Source organism: Lissotriton vulgaris, chromosome 9 (assembly GCF_964263255.1).
Source record: "Lissotriton vulgaris chromosome 9, aLisVul1.2, whole genome shotgun sequence".
Classification (NCBI taxonomy): domain Eukaryota; kingdom Metazoa; phylum Chordata; class Amphibia; order Caudata; family Salamandridae; genus Lissotriton; species Lissotriton vulgaris.
In genome coordinates, this window is record NC_141697.1 from 151285287 (window position 1) to 151310007 (window position 24721).

At 43.9% G+C, this 24721-nt stretch overlaps 1 protein-coding gene across 2 annotated transcripts in view; it reads left to right on the forward strand.

Moving 5' to 3' along the window:
- Positions 1-24721, forward strand: part of SNAP23 (synaptosome associated protein 23) — a 230146-nt gene that overhangs the window by 151525 nt on the left and 53900 nt on the right. For both annotated transcript variants that reach the window (XM_086937239.1, XM_086937238.1), the window contains exons 4-5: positions 4901-4949; positions 20108-20225. In XM_086937239.1, coding sequence (XP_086793365.1) covers positions 4901-4949; positions 20108-20225 — 167 coding nt within the window. The remainder of the gene's footprint in view (positions 1-4900; positions 4950-20107; positions 20226-24721) is intronic.

Below are 24721 nucleotides of genomic sequence, written 5' to 3' on the forward strand. Positions count from 1 at the left end.
AGAGCCATTTACTCACTCAATCATCATTCATGTTAACATCCATCCAGGTTTGGTGCGGACTTCACCAGGGATCCTTATCAACCACCTTGTTTAAAATCTAAATGAAACCTCTTATTGACATAATTAGATCTCTTGGCATGGAGTGTATATTCAACACCGATGACCTTAGACTAGTGCCCTCTTGAGGAGATCCAGCAGACAAATCATGCATTCATTTTGCCTTTAATATCCTATATGAGCAAGAATATGTTAAATGGCAATGCTAACAAAATGGTGCTGCTAAATGGTGGTGTGGATGACCACTGTAATGTTAGCTTTCCCTCCTGCTTCATCCTGTAGGCCTATTTAAGAGTCTTTGGTCCTTTTTAGGTCTCGTAGAGAGACCTATTGCCGTGAAACCAAAAACCTTAAACCAGGCGGATTTTGCCGAGTGCATGTGTGTCCGTGCACGCGCTTTACATTTGCTTCCCGAGCCGCCTGCCTGCTTCACACCTCAAAGCCATCAGCCTCCCTCCCACCTACCCCCTAATTGCTTTCACTTTCACGGCCGCGAGGCCATGGGCTACTTCAAAGGGATCTGCTCCCCCTCTCCCCCGCCGCTTGCATTTCCTGTACTTGTTTATTGTTTTCCCTGTATCTGGTCTCGCTTTCTGTTTCTCTTTATATCTATAACCTTCTCCTCTCACACTTCCCCTCTTATCGCCCTGTTGTCACTCCTCTCTGCAATCTTCTCTCCTCTTTCGCCTGCCCTCTGTCTTTATTCTGTCTAAAACACCCCTCTCTTCTCTCGCTTCCTTCTATTTTCTTTGACAGTTAAGGCAGGTGGGGGCTGCAGCACAACACACGTGTCCTTTCCGTCTCCAGATTAATTGCAAGAAGCGAGCCTTGTAATAACTCCGACCAGCGTTAATTTTATTTTAGCACATGTGTTCGCCCTGCTTAATAAGGGAACATCCACCCAGGTGCGATGCGACAATGCATCTCTTCAGTAAGCCCTCCTCCTCCTCCGCACAGTAAGTCCCATGTTTAATAACAGGTAAACCATGCATAAGGCCTAGGCTGAGCAGGACACTAGGCGAAATATGGATAATCCCTGGGTTTGGGCCTAGCCCTCGCTAATACTCTTCATCCTGGTACTGTAGGCATTTTATTACATCCTCTAATCAGGGGTTAACCTTTTATGAATTGAGGCCTATAAACTGTGGGCCTTGGGACCTCTAAAACAGTCCAATACCAGGGTAAACACCCCCTTAATCTAATAGGGACCTTTCATTAGGAAGTATCCTGTTCGCAGGTGAGAACAACATTTCATGTAGAGCCATTCATATTCTCATTAGCAATAACTTATTTCAATAAAGGTTAAAACGTTACATTACCCAGCATTAAACATTTCCTTGAGTTGTACTTAAGGAACATTTCAGCAAGGAGGTATTGCATCAAGAATAAACCTGGCATCAAAGATAACCATTGCATTAGCCAGCACTAACCCAGTATAAGGCCAAAATGAGCACTTAACTTTACTCCCAGGCCGGGGTTAACCTTAGTGGCCCAGCAGCCCCTAAACTTATTAACCCTTCTCAGTGGCAAGAATCACCAGGGCCATAACAGACCCCTAACCGGGGGTTAATTCTTAAATGGGACCAGGCCAGGTTCAGATGCTTTTATGGGCCTGATCAGGGCCAACCGGGCCCAACTACAGTTTCTCCCGGGGAGCGGCGAACTCGGGGCCTTCCGCCCTCCTCCCCGGGATGGTACCTTGTGATCTTCGGGCCTATCTGGCCCCTCGCATAGGCAGTGCAGCTTTTCACAGGGGAGTACAGTGCTCTGAAGGACCCCACAAGATACAGCGCTTCTAGGATGCAGCGCTCCCAGGCGCCCACACGGCGCTGGGTAGATGTAGCGCTTGGGAGCAGCCAGCTGGCTCACAGCGCTTCTTAGGCAGCAACCTCCTCCAGCACCTCCGCGCTGGAAAGATGTAGTGCTTGGGAGCAGATATAGCGCTTCAGGGTTCTAGCGCTTCAGGGCCACTGTAGCCTTAAGGATCACAGCGCACTCTGGCAGCATCAGCAGGCTCAGTGCTTCTCACAGGGGCTCAGTAGATAAGCGCTTGGGGGGCAAACCACAGTGCCCTTCTGACACAGCAGTACTGGGGTTGTCAGCGCTTCAGGGGCCACGGCAGGCTATGCTGGTTTCAGCGCTTCCCAGTACACAGCGCTAGTGAAACGCGATGTGGGGCACACAAAGCAGTTCTGTCAGTTGAGGTAAATTAGGCAGTTCAAATGATGCAGCACAGCAGTTCAGGCAGATATAGCGCTTCAGGGTTCTAGCTCTTCTTCAGGCAGTTACAGTGCTTGAGCCTCAGACCATTCAGTCAGGCTAGCAGTTCAGGAGGCTAGCGCTACGCAGTCATAGCGCTTAGCATTCACTTCAGTGGGGCACTTTCCTCAGGACAGGTAGTTCAGGGTGCTAGCGCCAGGGAATAAGAGTGCTTAGCCAGCAGACAGTTTATTTTAGTTGGAAGCAGGTCAACAGGACCAACAGGACAGGCCACACAACAGTGGAAAACCAGCAAAAGGGGTCCCAGGTGGCGCCAGGGAGCGCGGGGAGCGACACCGCGCCAATACCTGGTTGATTTCTTAATAGTCCAGTGGTGGTTTGGTTTCTTCTTGGCGCTTTATGTTTCTTGCGCCCTTGTAAATAGCAGTCTCTGGGTTCCTTGAAGGGGGGGGTGAGTTGTTGGCTGATATCAAATCTCCTCAGCCAGTTCCCTTCAAGTGGTCCCTGGGTTCCCCTTCCTCCGGGCCAGATCAGGGGGCAAGTTCAGGATCCCTCAACACTTGGAAGGCAGCACCTAGGCCCGGTCACTCCCAGTGTCGTAGGTCCCTGTCTAGGCCCCACTGCCTAGAACTCCTGCTTGGTTCTCCCCCAGGTCAGTGTTCCCTCAATCTGACAGGAAAGTTTCCCTCCCTTTCCTTATATAGTGCCAGTTGACAGTTGGTAGTGGCAGTTGGTGTCACCTCACCGGTTCCAGGAGGTTCTAGGAGGTTCCACCATTCTGGCTATGGGCAGGCTGGCAGGCTTGTATTGATACATTTTTGAAGGGTTCCAGACAACTCCTGGCTACTAGAATGCGCCCACAAAGACCGCGCTGCAGTAGCAGGGGTCAGTGGCAGCCATGTTAGGGGAAGAAAGCACCTGCACCTTAACATTAGTTTGACATTACACAGGGCTTTCTCCACTACACAAGGCCTATACACTTTTGTTACAATAGGGGGCACCCTAAATTAAAGGAATAAAAAGCGAAAAATTCTGGGGAAAGGGCCAAGTCCTACACACACACATACATACACATATGTGTGTGTGTGTGTGTGTGTGTGTATATATATATATGTATATATATGTATATATGTGTGGATATACATACATATACACATACACACACACCTTATTTATATTTGCGGTTCCAAAACATCATCATGGGGAACAAGCAGTTATATATATATATATATATATATATATATATATATATATATATATATATATATATATATTATATATACGCAACATGTGAAACTGAAAATATTAAAACATCCTCTAAAGGCATTAGAAATTGTAGGCTAAAAATGAAGATGGTGTCCTCAGATTGATGTGTGGGTGCAGTCAAATGGTAAATAATAGGACAATTGAATTTAGAAGATTACACTTGAGAATTAAATAAAATAGTTCATCATTTGTGTATTTGTTTGATGAATGCTAGTCTGCATATTTTTGTGTATTGTTTTGATGTTCACATCATACAAATTGCTTAGGCCAGAGTCCCAGAATTCCAATAATGACTCTGTGAGGTCAGCTGGTTCCAGTAATGATTAAGTGGGGGTCCATAGAGGGCAAAATCTTAATAACTACTGCTCTATATTCAGTTTACCTCATTTTAGTTGCATTGCACATAAGAAGTAAAGACTTTAAAGGTCCAAACCGAGCAATGAAATAGCTGCATTGTTCCCAAATACATTTATCTGGGGGAAAGCTTTGCTGATTGAGCCATGCTACTGGAAGTGAGTATTGAATTCCTTGCAGAAACCAACTTACTTTTTGGTGGTCCGATGTTTTTTGGCCTGGCAGGATCCCAGTCACACTTCACTACAAAACTGTAACCTCTCTCCCATTAACTTAACCATCAAATTTCCTTTCCTTCTGAAAAAAAAGACTTGCTAATTTCTGAATCCCACATTTTTTTAATGCTTTTTCATACTAACCGAGCCAAATTAAAGTGCCCAATCTCTTTAAACTTTCCAGTTCAACCTCTTTCCTTCTTGTATTTTCATGTGTTGGTTGATTAATAACTTCCAAACCAGTGTTGACATCTCTATTTTCCACAACATATGATCTAATTTACCCCATGACACCTTTTTATTTTCAAAAATCTTTATTGGTTGTTTTTAACGAAACAAAATATACAATAATACACAATAAGCACAAATAAGAGGTCATAAATAGAAATTAACCAAATTTGATTCAGTGGAGGCATTTTACAGAGATGATTGAGTTTAAGGTGTCATCATGACAGTCTAGATAAACAGTCTAGATAAAACAGTCTGGGTAAAGAGGCAGACATATGTTGGAATACACGTAGGGCTGTGGGGGCCACCTTAACTAGCAACCGGGATACATTAATGTACAGAAACATAGGCTTTTTAGGGAATCCATGACACCTTTTATCGCTTATTTGTATTACATTCCCATTCCAGAACTCCTCTCAGGTTCAGGCTTTGAAGCACCTACATTTAATGCTGATCACTTTAGGAATTGTTGATGTTTTTTGTGGTTTCACTTTACTGTGAAGTATGATATGTATAGTTTCCAAAATCAGAATATCAGGTTTTGCTTTATTTTGGTTTAGAGTGAGGATGCTGGTGTCAAGACCATCACGATGCTGGATGAACAAGGCGGTAAGTTCTACTTGATTCCCATTGAACTACCAACACTTGAAAACTTCCTTACATTTTTTATATAAGACGCAAGTAACTCTTTAATTGTCATTCATAATAACGCTCGTATTCGGATAACAGCAGTGTATGTATGTGCATATTTCTTTGCTCTTAATTCGTCCCAGATCTTTCTATCTCAGATGGAAATTCTGAAGACATAGTACGGGACAGAATCTGCAGCATCTTGCAAGGGAATGGCCAGCAGATCCTTTTCATTACACACCAGCATGCTTTTGCACCTCTGCCTCTGATTCAATTTTATGCTGCCAATCAACTGTTGTTTTTGCATTTGTCACCCCGAGTGGGATGGGTATGCTCAGACGTGAGTCCCATGCTCTCCACACCACTGGAGTCAAGCTATCTTGGTCGAAGACAGCTGATAGCCAGAAACCGGTCCTAGGATGCTTGATTCCGGTCCAGGAAAGACATGGCTTGGCAGTTCGGGCTGGACTGTTCCCATGAGGCACAGGGTAAAGGCTGATTTGCATATGGCCATGTCTGAACTGGGGTGGTGTGGAGTGCAAAAAAACGATGGATTTAGGCCCAGATCTCTGTACTGGGGTGAATGTATGACATTGTTCTGCATTCTGTCCATCAACTGTTGTTTTTCCCAAGTGAGCAAGAGCATTCTTTGCAGTCACTTTTAGGCACAACTATAGCTTCTGCTCAGGCGCGCTCTGTGTTTTGAAGTAGCTGTTACTGATCGTCTTATGCTTATTGTAAGAAATCTCTCTTTTCATCCTTCGATTTATTTTCATGCATATGCAACACCTCAAAACAGTCATTCTGCAGTGTGTGCACACAAATATAGCAGAATGGTCAGTTAGATGCTTTGGTTATGGAAGAGAAGTAAATTGCTTTTAAAGAAAGAAGTATGGCTCTTGATCTGCAGAATATTAAGGACGTTCTTGTGTAGGAGAGCAAAAAGAGTTGGTTGGCTCGCAAGCAAAGCTTGAAAAAGATGGAGCTTGAATCAGGCATTCGTGGTGGCAAAAGAGTTGTCATTTAATCAGTAGTAGTGAAGTTAGTTCGATTTAGATTTAACTAAAATCAGTTCCAAAACCCAATTTACTTCCACAATCTCAACATTCACTTCATGTCAGAAGGTGCATAAAGAGCTATTTTGTGAATAGGATCCTTTAAGAGAACAGACAAAAATCTGTTTGACATGATATTTCTAAGTAAGGGAGGAGTATCCAATATGTGTCATTGCATGCAGGCGGGAGGGATTCCGACCACAGTGATGGTAACTAAGGTTTCTGTGCTGCTACTTTTGACTTTCTGCAACGCAGCAATCTGGTGGCAAAGCCATACATTCACCCAATATTTGCTGCCTGAATGACTAGACAATAAATGAAGCCAGAGTGGGACAGTAGGCTGTACTGCGAGATCTGTAACATGTCTTTGCAAAGGTATATACTGCTGTTCAATTCAATCAATCAATCAAACAGTATTTATAGCGTGTGGCATTGGCAATCACCCCTAGGAGTATCCAGGTGCTGAGGTCTTGGAGGTCTCTAGTTGAAGAGCCAAGTCTTTTGGGTCCATTCTGGTGTCTTCCAGTGACAATAATGATTGTAGGCGGAGGGCGAGGTCATTCCATGACTTGGCAGCGATAAAGGAGAAGGAACAACCTACTCTTTGGCTTCAGATGATGAGGGTAACATGAGCAGTGGTTGATGAAGGCGGGATCCTGACTGTGGAGGACTTTTTCGGGCTTGGGTCAGCATCTTGAACTGGCATCTGTTCTGGACGGAGAGCCAGTAGTGGTTCCTGAGGTGGGGGGTGATGGAGGTCCGTTTGTTGTTGTGGATCAGAGCTTGGGGTGCCACAAGGTGTTCTCTCATGGTGAGGTGTTCTTCCCGATAATCTTCCAGCTGGTGACGCTCGTCATGGCGTTAGGACAGTTTGTTCTGGTGGTGGTGGGGTCTTCTGTGAGTGAGAGAATGACTTGGGTGTCGTCCGCGTATGAGATGATGTTGAGTCTATGGGATCGGACAATGTGGATCAGTGGTTTAATGTATTCGTTGAACTAGGTGAGGCTGAGACTGTCTTTGGGGGACACCACAGATGATGCTCATGGGTGAAGAGCAGTAGGCGAACTATCTGGGTATGTCCTGTGAAGAAGGATTCAATTCAGTTGAGGGCTTCTCCCTGCATGCCAATGTGGTGGAGTCTTCATGAGGGTGTGGTGGGATACAGTGTTGAACGCCACTGCGAGGTCGAGGAGAAGAAGGGCTGCTGTTTCACCTCAGTCCAGGAGGGTTATGATGTCTGTTACAGTGATCACAGCGGTCTCGGTGCTGCTGTTGAAGCGGAAGCCGGATTGGGAGGCGTCAAATAGGTTGTTTCTTTCTAGCTGTTTTGTGAGCTGGTGGTTAATGGCTTTCTCAAGTACTTTGGTGGGGACCAGGAGCAGCGAGATGGGTCGGTTGTTTGAGTTCGCTGGGGTTGGCAGAGGGTTTCTTCAGCAAGGGTCTGACCTCTGTGTGTTTCCATATGTCCTGGAAGGATGCCGTGGTGATGGATGCATTGATGATGGTGGCAAGTGCACTGCTAATTTCTTTGCATCCATGGTTGAAGGCATTGGTGCGCCGTAGTGATTGGAGGTCATGTTGGTTGTGGTCTTTTGCATCCAAGTGGTAAGCAGGTGGTTGTGGGGGGCGTCTGTTGGTGCCCTGGGTTGTCCATGTCTGTGGGTTGTGGATCAAAGTTGCAGTTGATGGCGTATATCTTGTTTTGGAAGTGATGTGCTAGTGTCTCAGAGTTCTTGGGAAGGGCAGACTGTGTTCTCGTGGCTGAAGGGCAGAGGAACTCGCTTGATGATAATGAAGAGTTCCTTGGTTTGGTTGGTGCTTGCGTCAATGCGAAATGTCAGGCAGTCTTTCATAGCCTCTTTCAGGCATTGGTGGAATTTGCTGGGGCTAATTTGAAGGCTCCAAAGTCTGCGGGATTTCTATTAGATAGCCATTGTCTTTCTAATTGCCTGCATTCGCATTTGATGGTAAAGAGGTCTGATGTGTACCAGCTGGCATGTTTGGTGGACCTGCTGGTATTGCCCATCTTCATTCGGGCTACTTTGTCGGCGCAGCTAAAGATCCAGGCGGAGAAGTTCTGAACGGCCTATTCCAGGGTGCTAGAGATGTCGGGCAGGGTGGTACTGATGGCAGCTGTCCACTAGGTCTCTGTAACTTTGTTCCAGCTGTGATGGACGGAGCCTGATTGCTTGTTGGTGGCATCCCGGGAACCTCTTATGGTGAAGTGCACAATGCCGTGGTCGGTCCAGGTGAGCTCTGTGACGTGGCTGATACTTGACTCTTTTGCTGGCTGTGAAGGTGGGTGGGTCCAATGTGTGTCCTGCGCTGTGTGTTGGGCAGGTGACCAGCTGGGTGAGGCCATTGTTGCTAATGCTTTTCAGGAAGTTGGTAGAGTTAGTGTCTTTGGGGTCGTCAAGGTGGAAGTTGAGGTCCCGGAGGAAGATGTAGTGCTTGGAGTCGATGGCTAGACGGGCAATGAATTCAGAGATGGTGTTGCAGAAGCTGTGCCTGGGACCATGGGGTCTGTAGGCGAGAGTTCCTCTAATTGTTGTCGTGGCACCGGTTTTAAGCTGAGGTGCACCATTATCTGTATGGTGTTGTCTTCAGTGGTGGTGCATTGGAGTGTTTCTTTGTCGATGATAGCAATGCCTCCTCCATTTTTGTTGGTGTGATCTCGGTGTATCATCCTGTAGCCATCAGGCATCACAGTGGGGATGTCGGGGGATAAAGAAGGGTTGAGACTAATCTTGGTTATGAAGATCACGTCGGCGGTGGTGGCGGCTATGATATCCCAGATTTCTCTGGCATATTTGCAGAAGGACCAGACATTGAGCAGAATGCACTGGAGCTGTTCTGGGGTGTCCCGTGCTCACCATGCCACTGGAGTCCAGCTAGCCTGACTGATTAGTGTGGCAGGGTATGCTCAGACGTGAGTCCCTTGCTCACTTTGCCACTGGATTCAAGCAAGCCGGGCTGAAGATGGCTGGAATGCCAGAAACCGGTCCTCGGAAGCTTGTTTCCGGTTCAGGGAAGACATGGCTTGGCAGTTCGGGCTGGACTGTTCCCATGAGGCACAGGGTCAGACTGATTTGCATATGGCCATGTCTGAACTGGGGTGGCGGAGTGGGCTAAAGAACGGTATGGATTAATCCCAGATCTTTTGACTGGGTGTGAGTGTTTGATTGATTCAGATGCTCCGTCCATCACCACCCCCTTTTGTACCGCCCATGATTAGGGATGGGCCGAAACTGGTCCCAGGATGCTTCTTTCCAGCCCGGGGAAGACATGGCCTGACAATTCGGGCTGGACTGTTCCCATGGGGAGTAGGGTCAAGAAGGATTTGCATATGGCTGGGTCTAAACTGGAATGACATGGTGAGCAAATAAATTATGAATTTGGGCCCAGATCTCTGTACTGGGGGTGAATGTTTGACATTGTTCAGCATTCTGTCCATCACTTGTTCTTTTTGCAGTTGCGGATTTTCGGGCAATATCACATGGCTTTAAAGGAAACCCGGTCCTTCACAGGAAGTCAATGCAACTTTGGCAGAGCAGGAGCTGAGGGAAAGTGTCTAGGCAGATATACTAGAAGCCGCGCTGCCATGTTCTGCACACGTTGGAGTCTCATTAATCGTGACTGAGAGACCCCCAGATATAGTAAGTTGCAGTACTCCAGTCGGGACATAATCAGAGACTGGGCCACTGTCTTCCTAGCTGTCTCTGGCAAGAAAGTAAGGATTTTTTCAGGGATTTAAAAAAAATCCTGAAACGTTGTCCTGCTAGGCTTGTGATTTATTTTCATCCATTCAGCCACCTCTGTCAGCAGGCAGAACATAACACTGTTCTTCTCCGATACTCACCTCGTTCACAGTTGCATCCCTTCCTCAAGAGAAGAAACCAGCCTTCTTTTTTTTAAGAAATCCCAAAAAGTAGAGATTTCAACTCAGAAAAAAAGCATAGCTAAACATTGATCGGACTCCTCTTTTGTCTGCAATGGCCCCTCCTGAGGAGACAGAATCCGGACTGAAGTCACTGTTTCTTATTTTTATACCTATTCTAAGGTGGCAGAAAGTTATCTTTTTCCAGTATTGCTACCAGATGGAGTAAGTTGAATCGGCTGAAACCTTAGAACAGAAGAGATGAGGATTCTTGAACTATTTTATTCACATGCCTATGGGTTTTCTTTTCCATGCTGGTGGCTTTCTCAGGTAAGATAATCTTCTCCTGTTTGGGAGCAGACAGGACGATTCATTGCAGATTTTGTCAACCCAAGACCTTACTGCTTTGTAAAGCCACCTAATACCAGGCAAGACACAGCTCCCATTAGAAAGTACCACCTGTGTGTCCGTGGCACAAAAATAAATTGTTGCGGTTTGGATTAATGCAAAAGGAACAATTGGGTTTGGTTTGGATTACCGCAGAAGGAGCAATGTGGGCCTCAATCCACAATGCTAATGAAATGTGCCGCAGACATAATACACTCAGGGTTGTGCTAAAAACTGCAGAAATTCAGTGTAACGGATGACACTTTCCAGCCCCCACCATCACAGTTGCACATAGTCCATGGCCAACTCCACATAGTCTTCTCTATCTCTAAGGCTGCCCACCACATGACCTATTTGGGACTGGTTTAATTTATTTTACAGACCTCCGTTAAGTGTGCTGTGGGATTATGTTTTTCCGATGCTTTAGCTGAAAATGATTTTGGTCCAGAAAGTATGCCTATAAGTCCATTGTAGTGGTCTTCCATTAATTGCAAACGAAGGAAATTAGAATTGAGATTTACACACGTTTCTATGCTGCTGGATCTCAGAAGGAGTCCATTTCATCTAAAACCTGCAGTCCTACTGTTTCTTGGAGTAACATGCACTTATCTGATCTCTTGTAATATAATTGCTGTATTAAAAAGGAGCTGGCAGTGCCGAGTTTTTTTTCCTGAAAAGTGCACATAAGGGAGCAAACAAGGCATCCTTGTTGAATGCTCAGACGTTCTATTTTTTAAAAGTGGACTTCCATGCAGGGAAGAAGATAATCAAGTGGGGTGACTACGTGACTCTCCCTTTGGAGAGTCATCGTTAGATTAATAGAGAAGTGTTATTTGCTGTCCTGACCGCAGTGAGCAGAAGATAGTCCCAACATCAATGAGGGTTGTATTATCTCTTTCAATATTATCTGATCTGGGATTTTTTTTATATACAAGGTGCTGGTATCAGAAAAAAGCATGGCTTGCATTCCCCTTTAACTGTAAGGGGGAGTATTTCACATGCAGTCAGAAGTACATTCTTGGAGCATGTATTAGCCATATACATGCCTAGGTAAAATCATTTTCTACTCCCAGATTTGAGCCTCCACTGCCACATTTTGAGTCATTGTTCTCTGAAGCAAACAGTTTAGGGCTGTTTTTAGTACATAATAAGGCAAGTTGCAGGAGCAGAGGAGTTGATTTATGATTTTCCCAAAGCCCTCATCCACTGTGTAAAGGGAGCTTTTCAGGGCACCTGTTCTGCAGATTGAGGTGATAGCACATTGTGCTCCGAATCTCATACGTGGAACCGCCTAATGCAAGGACAAATGTTTACACTGTTGTTTTCCTGTCTTGTGTTTTGCCCCTGTTCTTGGAATGAACCTTTTTGAAAAGGGCCACTTTGCAGAGAGTACATGTATACCCTGATACAGTCTAAATCGTGGGCTGGCATCCTTGGGCAAACTCTGTGTTCAGTTAGCAACCTACACGCGTTCAGGTGGCAAGTCATCTAACTGACTTGTTTGCATATTCTGCAGTGGTCTTATGGATCCATCATGGGATCCATCATGGGATCCTAATGGATTTTCAAAAAATGACACTATTGTTGCTGTGACCTGCAAACCATTTCCCCAATGAGTTAGAGTGTGAGCCTTTGTATAGAGTGAGGGTGGCTATTTATATAGCATTCACTGTGGCACTAATCCGATGAACTTCAAATTAAAGGTAGCACTGATTCAGGCATTCATATCAAACTGCTCCTCGCTATTATTTCAAATTGAATGACTGGCTTCTGCAATCAGTGTTGGAATAGAACTTCTGAACCAGATGTTTAAGTGAGTGCGTTGTCCTTCATCCAATCTTTCTTTGGAAGAATACTACTGAATAATCCTTGCGAGCCCAATAAATGTATTTCATGATCCCGTCATAGAAAACAGCTCCAGCTTCGAATATATAGCTCCTTCCTAAAAATAAAAATAAAAATTGCTGTTGTGTTTGTCAAGGGCTTTCACAAATTACATTTGCACCTTTGACCAAAAAGCTTTCGTGTAAAAAAGAAAAATGTTTGCTAGACTGGTTTCAGGTACAAAGATAAGGCTGAAATTTGAGATCGATGCAAGATTTTTTTTGCAGCTGAATCTGTATGCATGTATAATCATTCTAAAAATTAATTTAGATAATTAATGGTGTCCTAGCAGTTCGTGATTGTTTCAGCTCCCAAATGGCAAGTCATAGAATTTTCATCAGAACTAGACACTTCTTTTACGTTGAGCTTTTGTAGTTACCAAAACCTATAACCAATGTAACATTTACAGAAGAAGTAAACACTACTTACATGCAGGCGCCAACATGATATCAGTACTAATTGATTTTATGGTTACAATTATATGGCAGCCAAAGAACATCATCATGTGTTCACATTGGTTATGTATGCTTAAAAAAGTGAGGGTTTTATGGATGAAAAAATGCCCATACAGCCTTGCAATATAAACAGTTTTTACTTTTATACCTCTTCTTCTCAAGGGTCGCCTTACCCCTTGCTTTGCATATTCTAGCACTCTACTACAGTAATAAGAAATTGTCTCTCTCTCATATCAAATCAAGTAATTTGTAGGGGTGTGCGAAATTCAAGCAATTTGCTTTTGTATAATTGACATTTTGTGAACATTGTGGGCAATTACGTGAAATGCAAATTCCTAATTTGTGATATGTTATATTAACCTCCATTTAAAGCGTGCACAGCTACTCGGAAGAGTCCCGGCATGGAAGCCAAATGGTGGAGACAGGGGGGAGCTGACCTGTTCTGGAAAATTACTTGAATAACAACGTTTTAAAATGTTTTTTAAACAGCCTGAGGTCACTGATGTTTCAAAGTTCAAAGGGCAAGGCATTTCAAGCCATGGCTGCACTGACCGAGGGGGAACTGCCGCCCACTCTAGCCAGGCGGTGCCTAGGTACAACAGCAAGGCATTGGCCTGTAGAGCGTAAATGTCTGGGTGGCACACAGAACGCGAAGCGTCTCCTAAGATACTGAGGCCCTGCCTTATAGAGAGCACCGTGGGCAAGTGTAAGAGCCTTGAACAAAATACGTTGGTCAGCCGGGAGCCAGTACAGATCCCGTAGAGTCTGCCTTACGCTAGACCTGCCAGGATTACCCAGTAAAGCTCTAGCTGTCACGTTCTGGACAATCTGCAGCTTTTTTAGCTGATATGCCGAAAGACCAATGTACAAAGCATTGGCATAGTCCAGACGCGAAAGGATGACAGCACAGGTCACCATTTCTTTAGCCACTTTGGGCAATAGGGGCAGGAACTTCTTTAGGCGTTTCAGTGCGCCAAAGCACACACCGGCTAGTTTATTGATCTGAGGCAGAAATCTTAATTCCTCACTGAACCAAACTCCCAAATTTTTCGCCACGCTCCCTATAGAATTAGGCAGGGGTAATCCACCGGCCAGATGTCCTATCTGAAATGCGGGGGGAAGGATCATTTGAGGTGCACCTCAGATTTCTCCTCTATGCATTTCAGTTGGGCCTGCGCTAACCATTTAAAAACTTCCTCAAGGCAGTTTTTGGCAATGATCGGAGAGAAATTCATTTTCTTCCATGTGAAGAGGAGCTGGGTATCATCAGCATAGGCTATGATCTTAGCGCCCAGCTCCTACGTCAGGTAAATAAGGGGTGTCATATAGACATTAAACAGAAGAGGGCTCAATGTTGAGCCCTGAGGGCCCCCCGTAGTCAGACTTCTCAGTGGTGAGGAGAAAGGAGGCAGCCATACTTGCTGTGTTCTATTAACTAGAAAGGATTCAATCCGATCCCACACCTGACCAGAGATGCCGATGTGAGACAACCGCGCCAAAAGGTGGCGGTGTGGCACTGTGTCGAACACGGCAGAGAAGTCTAATAGTACCAGAGCCGCTCTGCCGCCGGCATCCAGGCACTCTCTAATTGCCTCGGCCTACTCAACAAGGGCCGTCTCGGTTCTATGAGAGGCCCTGAAACCCGACTGGGCGAGGTGAAGGGCGCCAGAAGTCTCAACAAACTCCAAGAGCTGCTTGTGAGCTGCCTTCTCACACACCTTAGTCACAGCCGGGAGGAGTGAACTTGGGCAGTAACTAGCCGGGGTAGCGGGATTTAATGAAGGTTTTTTTCAACAGGGGGAGGAGTTTTGCCTGTTTCCACTCAGGCTGGACCATTCCGGCCAGGTGGGACAGATTGACAATTTTGTTGACTACCGGATCAACGACCTCCGCCACTGCCGCCAGTAACCTTGCTCAGCAGGGATCCTTAGGAGAGCCTGATTTAAGCGATTTAAGTATTGCCAGAGTATCTGCCAGCATGATGGGAGTAAATATAGTCAAACAAGGGCGGACTGGATCAGTCTACAGCTGTCTGGTGCGAATAGATCGCCTTCGTTTGAGAAGTAGTCCTGAAGCTATCCTGTATAGCTTGAATGTTATCAATAAAAAATCTCGAAAGCTGCTCACATCAGTCGTTCGAGACTGGCAAAGCCATCTGTTCAGTGCATGGATTCATGAAGCTTTGAATGATTGCAAATATTTCTTTTGAATTATTTTTTGATTGGGCAATACGCTCCGCAAAAAGTGGCCTTTGGCCAGCTTGACCATGGTGTAATAGTTGTTCTGAGCCTTCCTGAGAGCTCTTTTGGCTAGCGGACAATAGGCCTGTCTCCAACAGCGCTCAAGCTTTTTACAGGTTTTTTTTAGTTCTTTTAATTCCTTTGAAAACCAGGGTTGGGATGGGGATTTTCTCTCTTTTATGACCCAGAGGTGCGGAGAAATGCTCAGCTGCTCACCAGCAAAATATTAAATCCGCCAACCGCCTCCAACAGACCACCAAAGGTACCCGAACGGGGATCTGCTAGGACTCTGCCCAAGGCAGCAGGCTCAATGCGAGGAGGGGGTCTAGCCTCCAAAGTCTTCATAGAAGAATAAGATGGCTTAATGGTCCAAGAGAATTTAATGAAAAAAATAATCATACCAAGAGACAGGGAGAAGATCCTGTACAGCTAAAGGGAAGTTGGAACAGACCCTATCAATGGTATGTCCCCCACTATGGGAGGGGGAGTTAATCCATTGGGTCAACTGGGCAAGCTCCAGGGACTCATTTATTTATTTGCGGGTTTATAACGCGCTTGAATCGACTCCTTCCGGAGTATCTCTGCGCCCAAAACACCAGAAGCATGTTCAAGCAGTCAGTGGATAGCAAATTAGTTCTGAAACAAGAATGTTTTGAGCTTCTTCCTGAAGCTCAGATGTTCAGAACATTGCCTCAACTCAAGGGGAAGCTTGTTCCATAGTCGGGCCAACTACAGATAAGGCCTTGCCACCCTGTCTGGCCCTTCTTACAGCTGGCACTTTCAGGAGAAGCTGGTTACTGGACCTAAGAGACCGAACCGGGTTGTATGAGATGAATTTATCTTTCCAGTATAGGGGCCCTAGTCCATGTAGGCTCTTGTGTATTAAACAACAGATCTTAAATTTTACCCTGTAACGGACTGAGAGCCAATGCAGTTTCTCCAAGAGAGGTTTAGACGGTGTTCTAGGGGGGGCGTTTAATACCAGCCTGGCCGAAGTATTTTGAATCATCTGGAGTTTGGCTAATACTCCATCATTGGCCGATAACAGGAGGCCATTGCAATAGTCGAAACGACTAAGTATCAGAGCTTGCACCAAGGTTTTTCTGGTAAAGTCCGGTAACAGGGGAAAGATCTTTCGCAACAGGCCGATGACATGGAAGCAGGAACCCACAATGATGTTACAATGCTGCTTGAAGGAAAGTTCGCGATCCAAGCACACTCCTAGATTTTTCACAACTACTTTGGGGTCTGGGACCGGGCCAAGGTCTTGCGGCCACCAGTCCGGAGTCCACAGAATCTTTGCTTCCCCATAGAACACGACCTCCGTTTTGCCTACGTGGCAATTGGAGGTCATCCAATTTGCTACTGCCTTCATGCCATTGGAGAAAGATGTTTTCACTTCGTCGGTAAGAGTTTTGAAAGGAAACAGGAGCTGTGTATCATCCGCATATGATACTGGGATAAAACCAAACTCTCTCAAGATTTTAGCCAGGGGGGCCACGTAGATGTTGAAAAGAGTTGGGCTCAATCAAGAGCCCTGTGGCACCCCCTTGGTGATCTGTTTCCACCGAACGAAATGTACCCATACTGACCGATTGAGTCCGGTTTGATAGGAAACTTCTTAGCCAGGCCAGCGCTGTACTCACAAGACCGATCTTAGCAAGCTGTTCAAGCAGAATATTATGGGATATAGTGTTGAACGCTGCCGACAGATCTAACAGTACCAGGACTACCGAGTAACCCCTGTCCTGGTACATGTGTAGATCATCCGTTACTGACAGTAGTGCCGACTCCGTACAAAAGCCAAATTGCGAGTGGTCTAGACTGCCGGCCTGTTAGATATAGCTCGAAAGGTGCTTGTTTACATGTCTTTCAGTGAGCTTTCCCATGAATGGAAGTAGGGATATCGGTCTGAGATTAGACAAATCCGTCCAGGGGATTGTGGTGTTCTTCCTAATAGGTCTTACCGATGGCTTTTTCCATGCCAGGGGCACATGGCCTTCGGTCAGTGATAGATTTACCAGGCATTGAGGGCACGTGTGTCGGAAGCCTCTCTACAGTCAAAATGAATATTGAAGTCACCGAGCAGTAGATAATTAGAGTAGTGTAGGGCTCTAGGCACGATGGCTTCATCAGACGCTTTTAGAAAAGAGTTTGGGGGCCCAGGGGGACGATATAACAGTGTGGCTCCCAGTAAAAAATGCGGAGAAATAGTAAGGGAGAAGTCCATCGCTTCCCCCTTCCTAAAATCCTGTGACTGTCCCTGAGTAAGAGTACAATTTTCCCTGAATACTACCGCAACCCCTCCTCCTCTACCTGTTTTGCGGTCGACCCTGGCAATTTTATACCCTGCAGGGATAGCCAAGGCGATGACCGGAGCTGAACACTCATTAAGCCAGGTCTCTGATATAAATAACCGATCTACCTGGCTATCTCCCAGCAGCTCAAAGATGTTGGAAGGGATGTATGACGGTACCACGCGTACTTTTACAACGCGTACCGTTACCACGCTACTTTTACCACGCAAGTCGTTACAACGACTTGCGTGGAGGGGCGCTGGATAGTAAATTATTTAATTTACTATTCCAACTCCAGTCCCCGTGGACTCTAGGGAAAGGATTTGGATAGTAAATTAAAGTATTTACTATCCTGGAGCGCCCCCCAGCGCATTTCGTTGTAACAACCTGCGTGGTAAAAGTATTGTGGTAACGGTACCGCGTTGTAAAAAATGCGTGGTAACCGTTGTATACCTGTTGGAAGCATGTTTAGCCATGGACCGCGCATTAATCAAAGCAGCTTGAATACATTGAACAGACGGAGGGACAAAGGATTATGACTGGGTATGGGAATAGAGCCCACAGTATGGTTAAAATGATAATTACAAGTCGGACAGATGCTAGACCTATTATCCAGCACTGGCCATACATGGCCGCACTTACTCAGAGACGCACCAAACGACCCCAGTTTCTCATGGCTCCTGAACCTGCATACAGAAGGCACGTTAGATGGGAAACGGGCAGCCTGGCTGGCCGCTTCCGGGACGCTGACGGGCGCAGACGGGCTTCCCTTCGGCGCAATTGTTTTATGGCAGAATACCCGTCCCCCCCCCCCCTCCCCCCTACCCCCCAACTACTAGAGCGTGCCCTTCCCAAGATGGCGGCCTAGATTGTCCCTCCGGGATTCCGGTGTTTGCGTGGTGCGATAATGCAGGTAAGCAGTCAATTTAAAAAAAGTAATATCAGGTTTGTAAAAACAATAGCCGCAACAAATTAATAAAAGTACGGCAGAATAGTGTGGACTAAAATCACGATCTCCTCCGTTGCAAAGCTAGCAGCACATAAGCAGCAAGAGCGAGTAGCGCCACTACATTTTATTGCAAAATGTGTCCATGCGTGAAAATAAAGTGCCATGAAAAAGCTGCTTGCATTTTGGTTGTTTGTGTCCTCATTAAGCCGAATTATGTTATACTTACTCAATGTGGTGTAATAGCATAATTTCAGGAATTTCACATAATTCTTGAAATAATGCAAACTACGCCATCATCATTCCAATTTCACCTGGGCCTAATAATTTGCTAAATACTTAAAAGTAGTAACATAAAAAAAAAAACATATATATATATATATATATATATACATTTTTAATATGTAATTCTAATGTTTTTTGTTTTTTTTATCTGCATGCATGTTATTCAGGCTTCATTGCTGTTAATATCTTTGGGTCTGGGAAATAATTGACAGAAGCCACTAATTAATACAAAAAGTTTGCTTGTTAATTTCCTGTCGGTACCTGTGTGTACGCTTTACCAAAAGATATTCAGGGGAAGCAATATATGTGTTTGTAGAGTTACACACTGATGTAGCTGCAAATAGATACTTCAAACATCTATAGATGATGTTACAGGTAACTAAAAGAATTGCAATCCCATAAAATGAGAACTCATTCAATTTTTCCATCAGTAAAAGGAACATTCAAGCAGTGAATGGGATCCTAGTTAGGGTAAAGATCAACCTTTGTGGTTGCACATCACATGACTCTTAAATTCATAACTTACGGAGAAGAGCCTTTTATTATTATTTTTTTTAATGATTTTATTTCTGCAATAAGTACAACAATGTGAGATTCTGCAAGAACACTTAAAAAATATCCACTTATAATTACAGCAACCCCAGCACCACCCGCCTCCCCTGCAAGCTCAGTCAAAATCCCTAATTCAGGATTGAACACTAAACCGGTAACTGTAGGAGGCCTTCAGAGAGTACATTTTCTGCTTTAAATGTAGCACTATGGTACCCTCCTCATCCCCTTCCTCAGGCATACATCATGCGCTCTCCGACTCATTCCGCATTCGTGCTCAAATGGGTAGTGTCTGTGCTAACTGGGACATCCATCTAATGGCAATCCTGTGTTTGGCCGGTACTAGGCCCAGAAGGAGGAACTTCCTACTCGGGTCCCTTTTTAATTTTTTTATTTATTGGAATCCTTCCCAACTGACATTGCCCCACATCTATGGAAATGAACCAACCATTGGTTGTGTTCAGGGACTTCAATACCTAATATAGGGCACCCCTAAAACATGTGTATGAAATCCACTTCCTTTCCGGTTCAGAAGAGGCTTGGATGCTACTATGCTGGGAACCATTCAGCAGAGCTACAATGTTAAAATGTACTCTCCGTGAAAGATGAGCCAGGGAAATATTTCAAGAACCATCCAGCTACTTTCTCACAATACAGCTCCAATCACAGGCAGCCATACTAAATTCGTGCTCTTGAGATGGGACATCCAGCAGGAAACTGGAAAGTTCTGACCAGACATGATAAAGCCATTTTCCCCCTGGCACGGTCAAGCAATTTGTTTCCTAGTATTCATTTAGCTTGAAAATGCATTTGTTGTGAAATAGCATCACCGGTCACTTGTAGTTATCTTGAGGATATCTTGTGTTAATTCCTTCCCTGAAACTAATTGTACTGTAGTAACATGCCTTTTGTCATTAACCACACTTTCTTCAATTTGGTGATCCTGCATTTATTCTGTCGTAGCCTAGTAGCCGATGATATTCAGAAATAGCCCTGTCTGTTAGTGCACACAACCTGGCCCTCCTGAACAGTATAGTTGGTAAAATGTTTTGTCAAACTGTCCTATGACATGCTCCTAAATATTGATGCATAACTGTTGTGTGCAAATTTTGTTGAAGGTTATTTAGGAGAATGTAATGCTTATAATGCTTTATTTACTTAGAAAAACTCAAAAACATTGAAACTGGAATGGATCAGATAAATCAAGACATGCGAGAAGCAGAGAAAAACCTGACTGAACTCAACAAGTGCTGTGGCCTTTGCATCTGTCCTGGCAAGAGGTTTGTATACCATGTCGGCTTTAGGACTAGAGGGGAACCTTAATACCAAAAAAGTAAACACGGAGTTACTTGGAAGGTATATAGATTACAACATATATTGAGCTCTAGTGAAAAGCTGGACGGTTTTTGAAATTGAGGACTATTCAAAGAGATTAAAATCTGTCATAACTGTCCAAAAAAGCTGGTGCACATTAGGTCGAAATCCTTCTTTTCCTTTGAAAATTATTGTATGAGATGTTTGCCTTTTTGTCTGTTTTTTTATTTCCATGGCAATGAAGTATAATCTACATTGACTGTCTGGGTGATCTTTGGAATCTCAACTATTTTTGCCTGATGTTACAACATGTTTCACATCTGTTGATTGTAAATTGTAGTTTGCTCAGACATTTCACTATAGATGTATATGTGGGTAGACCATGCAATAACCGTTATTAGATGTGCCTTCCCATTGTAGCCAGGGGTTTGAAAAACCTAGTCTTCAAGTTTAGATGATTGGATTCCATGTCACTGTCTTGAGCTCATCGAAGAGGCTGATGGGCTCTCTTTTTAGGTCTGACATTTCAGACAACTTTAGCTGTCTTTCCTCACTATTGGTTTTCTCCAAAACAAATTATTTACATAATAAACATACACTGAGGGGCTATTGGTTATCAGGCTTCTGTTAGTAGTCCGTTAAATTGTCGTTCATGTCTTTGTTTCTAACCACTACAGCATACTGCATGTGGCAACAGGTCGCCCCGTTTACCCATTATCTCCCTTCACTTAAAGTGATTACACAAAGCTTGTGCACGTGTACATATGCACTGAAAAATAGTTTATTTCTCTTCAGTGACCAAGCTAGTTCACCGCATGCTTTTTAAAATTTTTGTTTTATTTTAACTTTAAATAGTGACTATTTATTTTGCCTGTCCTTTGTCTTCAAACTAAGGCGGAGATCTATTTTCTGTCTTTCTTTTAACTTGCTTTTCTAACGTATTTAAGTGACAGTGTAACATTGGAGCTGCCTGTAATTTAAATGCTTGGTTAGGCTTTGATTTATTTATGTCTCTTTCACAAACGATAATACTAAAAAATGCATGGAACATCTGTAGGCTTTTTATTCAAGAAAATATTGATAGCAGGTCAGCCGCATCACTGAATGCTTTTTTAAATGTAACACTTTTATTGCATGAATTTGGTTACCATGTTAAGGTGATGCCTTTTTTTCTGTTTTCCTTTTCTGTCTGTGGCATATGCTTTAAAATCATTTTTTTTTTAAAGCAATCACGCTAGCCTACTAATGCCAGATTAATTGGGGTTACCAGTGATTGTTTACATTTGTGCTTTCAATACACCCCACCAATGGATTAGGGGGTTATAAGCTACCCACTCATAAGAGTGGCATGCAGTAACATAGCCACAATTCAAAGGGGTGACCTGTAGGACCATTGAAATTAGCCTGCATTTTTTGTGGTGCAGAGGACCGAGTTGAACATGTTCCCAATGATGTCCACTTGGGAGTCTGCTTTAAAGTGGCAAGTTGTAGACAAAGTGAAAGACCTTAAAACACAGATCTGTGTCTATAGCAAGGTTTGCAGCAAACAGAAGACATCTCAAGTGCATAAGATCAAGGTAAGATCAGCAGCTTTGTAAGGAGTAGGGCTAACAATCTGTCATTGTTAATTCCAGTTCCAGAAAGAATACGTTTATTAAGAACATTTTTAGGCTTCACACCCCAATTGCTCTATTGGACAGGCTTTACTGAAAGGAATACATGAGTTGCTCCATTAATGCCCATCATCCTTTGGATCAGTATTGGACCCAAATTAGGAATTTCAGCGTACCAAGGAGCCTTAAATTGTAGGTGCTTTTATTGAAAGGGCTCCAGAAAATTCAAATGGCTTCTGAATAGAAGAATGTGATTCCACAAGATAGGAGTTAATGATATTGTTGCAGGTATTCTGCGCAAACATAGAACTTAACGTAGGATTATGGGACCTTAGTATATAGGGACTGAGTTATCCTACCATCTTAATACCCATGAGCCGGTGACGACTAGCTATAGTGTCTCACTTGCCCTCCTACTCACTCACAAAGGAACAGGTGATTAGACACCCCAGAACACCACGCTCCCGATTCTCTCAGGAATCGCGGTTGCAAGACACACCCTTTTGCTCTCACTCTTGTACTTTGTCCACGATAAGATCTGACATAGACACTAACAAGTTTAAAATATTTATTTTAACTACCGTGCTCTAATATGCTGTACACGTGTCGCAATAAGCAGAAAAATGCATAACACAAATATGGTCAGCATAGCAAGTAGTCCGTAAATCATAAAGGGAGCCGACATTGTAAAATACAGTGTAGCCTAACCTCCCACCCCTTGTATAGAAGCAGGATGAATAAATATTAGAAGAGCTCCTGACATTATCTGCAGACCTGTACTTCAGTCTATAGATGGCAGGTCTACATCATAGGTGCTGTCATGGGAAGTTTCCTCTCTAAGTGTTCCCTATCTATTTGTATATTCCTATAAGACCAAAGTACGTATTCCCAAACCACCGCTGCATCTGTATGTTTTGTCTAGGTGCTAGGGCCTGACCAGAACAGAATAACAAGGGGCATTGTTGTTCGATCTTAGTCACAATGTTCAGACAAAATCCCAGGAACCTGCAGAGCGTGAAAGGTTCTTGGGTGAAAATTTCAAGAGGCGTTTGCAAAATAAACTTGTGTAGTAACGTGCGCAAAGCAGCGGACAGTCTGCAGTGTGCTCATGCTAACTTAGAGAAGACGACAATTTCCCCATGGGCCATGTGACAATATCTGGGACCTAATAGCAGGTAAATAGGAAAGAATTGAAGCACGTTGGTGACACAAAATTACAAAACTACTACATTGAAAGTTCCCCTGGCCAAGTGACATATTTGAACTGCATTAATGGATCAAACCTCTACCTGAAGTTTAGATAAGGCATTTGTGTGCTGGCTTCTTTAAGTTTATCACAAGATCATGTGTTTCAGACACTCGATAGGTGTATTAGTTCTTATGCCTTTAGTGAATAAGTATACTACTCCCTATGTTTTTGCCGCTTATATGTGGGCGCAAGAAGGAAATAGTTGAGTATCTCCACTCTCAAAGTAAAACATCAGACCATGTTTCATGCGGTTTTCCTCCATTCATGTTTTTCAGGAACTTCAATGGATCTCTCCTTGGGACCTGTTCTAAAACGTCCACTCTCCAAATAATCTGATTTGGGTTTTTTGTGGATTTGATCCTGGTTGTGGTTGTATGTTTGGACTGTCCTGACTCATATTGAAAATCTGCTATTACTAATTAAATCTGCTCAGTTTTTGGTTTTCTCTGACTGTACTCTCATCTTCTCTTCCCTCCACCTCCTTTCCTTACTAAAACCGAAGATCTAACACTGGAGACTGAACTTTGTTCACCGGTCACTGCAGGTGTTTTGCTGAGTTAACTCTTGTGATGCAGCCTTTTAGTGAGCTGCTCTGAAGGTGATCCTTTATGGTTGCATGTTTGCATGCATATGCCGCCTGCATGTAGAACATCTTGCGATCGTACCTGTGTTGTATTGTATTAATTAGTATGTGGCTTTTCGTGTTTGTCTTGTATGTAAAACTCATATTGTGTTTATTGCAATTATAAATGGTGAATAATTCTGGTGCAAGTGAATGATCAATAATATTTTTCATACAGTTTCCTACAACTTAAAGTTCCATTTGGGATTCTGTGGTCAAATGACATTCACGGAAATACTGTTGCAGCAGTAAATCTTAACACAGGTCGTCCCATTCTCTGTAAAAATGTAAAGAACTTGTCAACTTCTTCTGAAACGTGTACTAACATTACCACATCCACAACAGATGATCGTGGTCATCAAATACTTTACTCTAGTACCCGATTAAATTCCTGGAACAAACATGATCTATAACAAGACCAAGGTGCGTTCTGGATTCCTTATACACATTAACATTTACATTAGTTAAACATATTACACATCATTTAGCCATTATGAATCAATCACTTTACCGCTCTCAGAAGGAAGATTTCCTTGCAGTCGCTATTAGGAAAAAATAATCAAAAAACGACCAGGATGCGGCCACCTAACAGACTATGTTGGGGCTGTTGAGAAATAGGTGACACAAAACTACTTTCTTCCAAACCCTCAAACAGAGTTTTTGCTGCTATGGCTCCTTCTCCTGAGCCATGTCTGGCTGTGCAGAATTGTAGCTTAGGACATCATGCCCCCCATAGTTCCTACCTAAAAATCTCCTTGATTTGGGCTGGATTGTTTCTTGATCATCATTTAAAGTGCATGGCATTGGATTACAGCATAATTGCATCTATGCCTGCCGTATCAAATCATAGAAATACTTTCAGGTACCACTGAACTGGCTCTCCATTGATAACGCACATCATCTACACGACAACCTACTAATTATTTGCTGCTCGCTATAATGTCCAGTGCTACCTGTATAAAAACCTTCCTATATAAG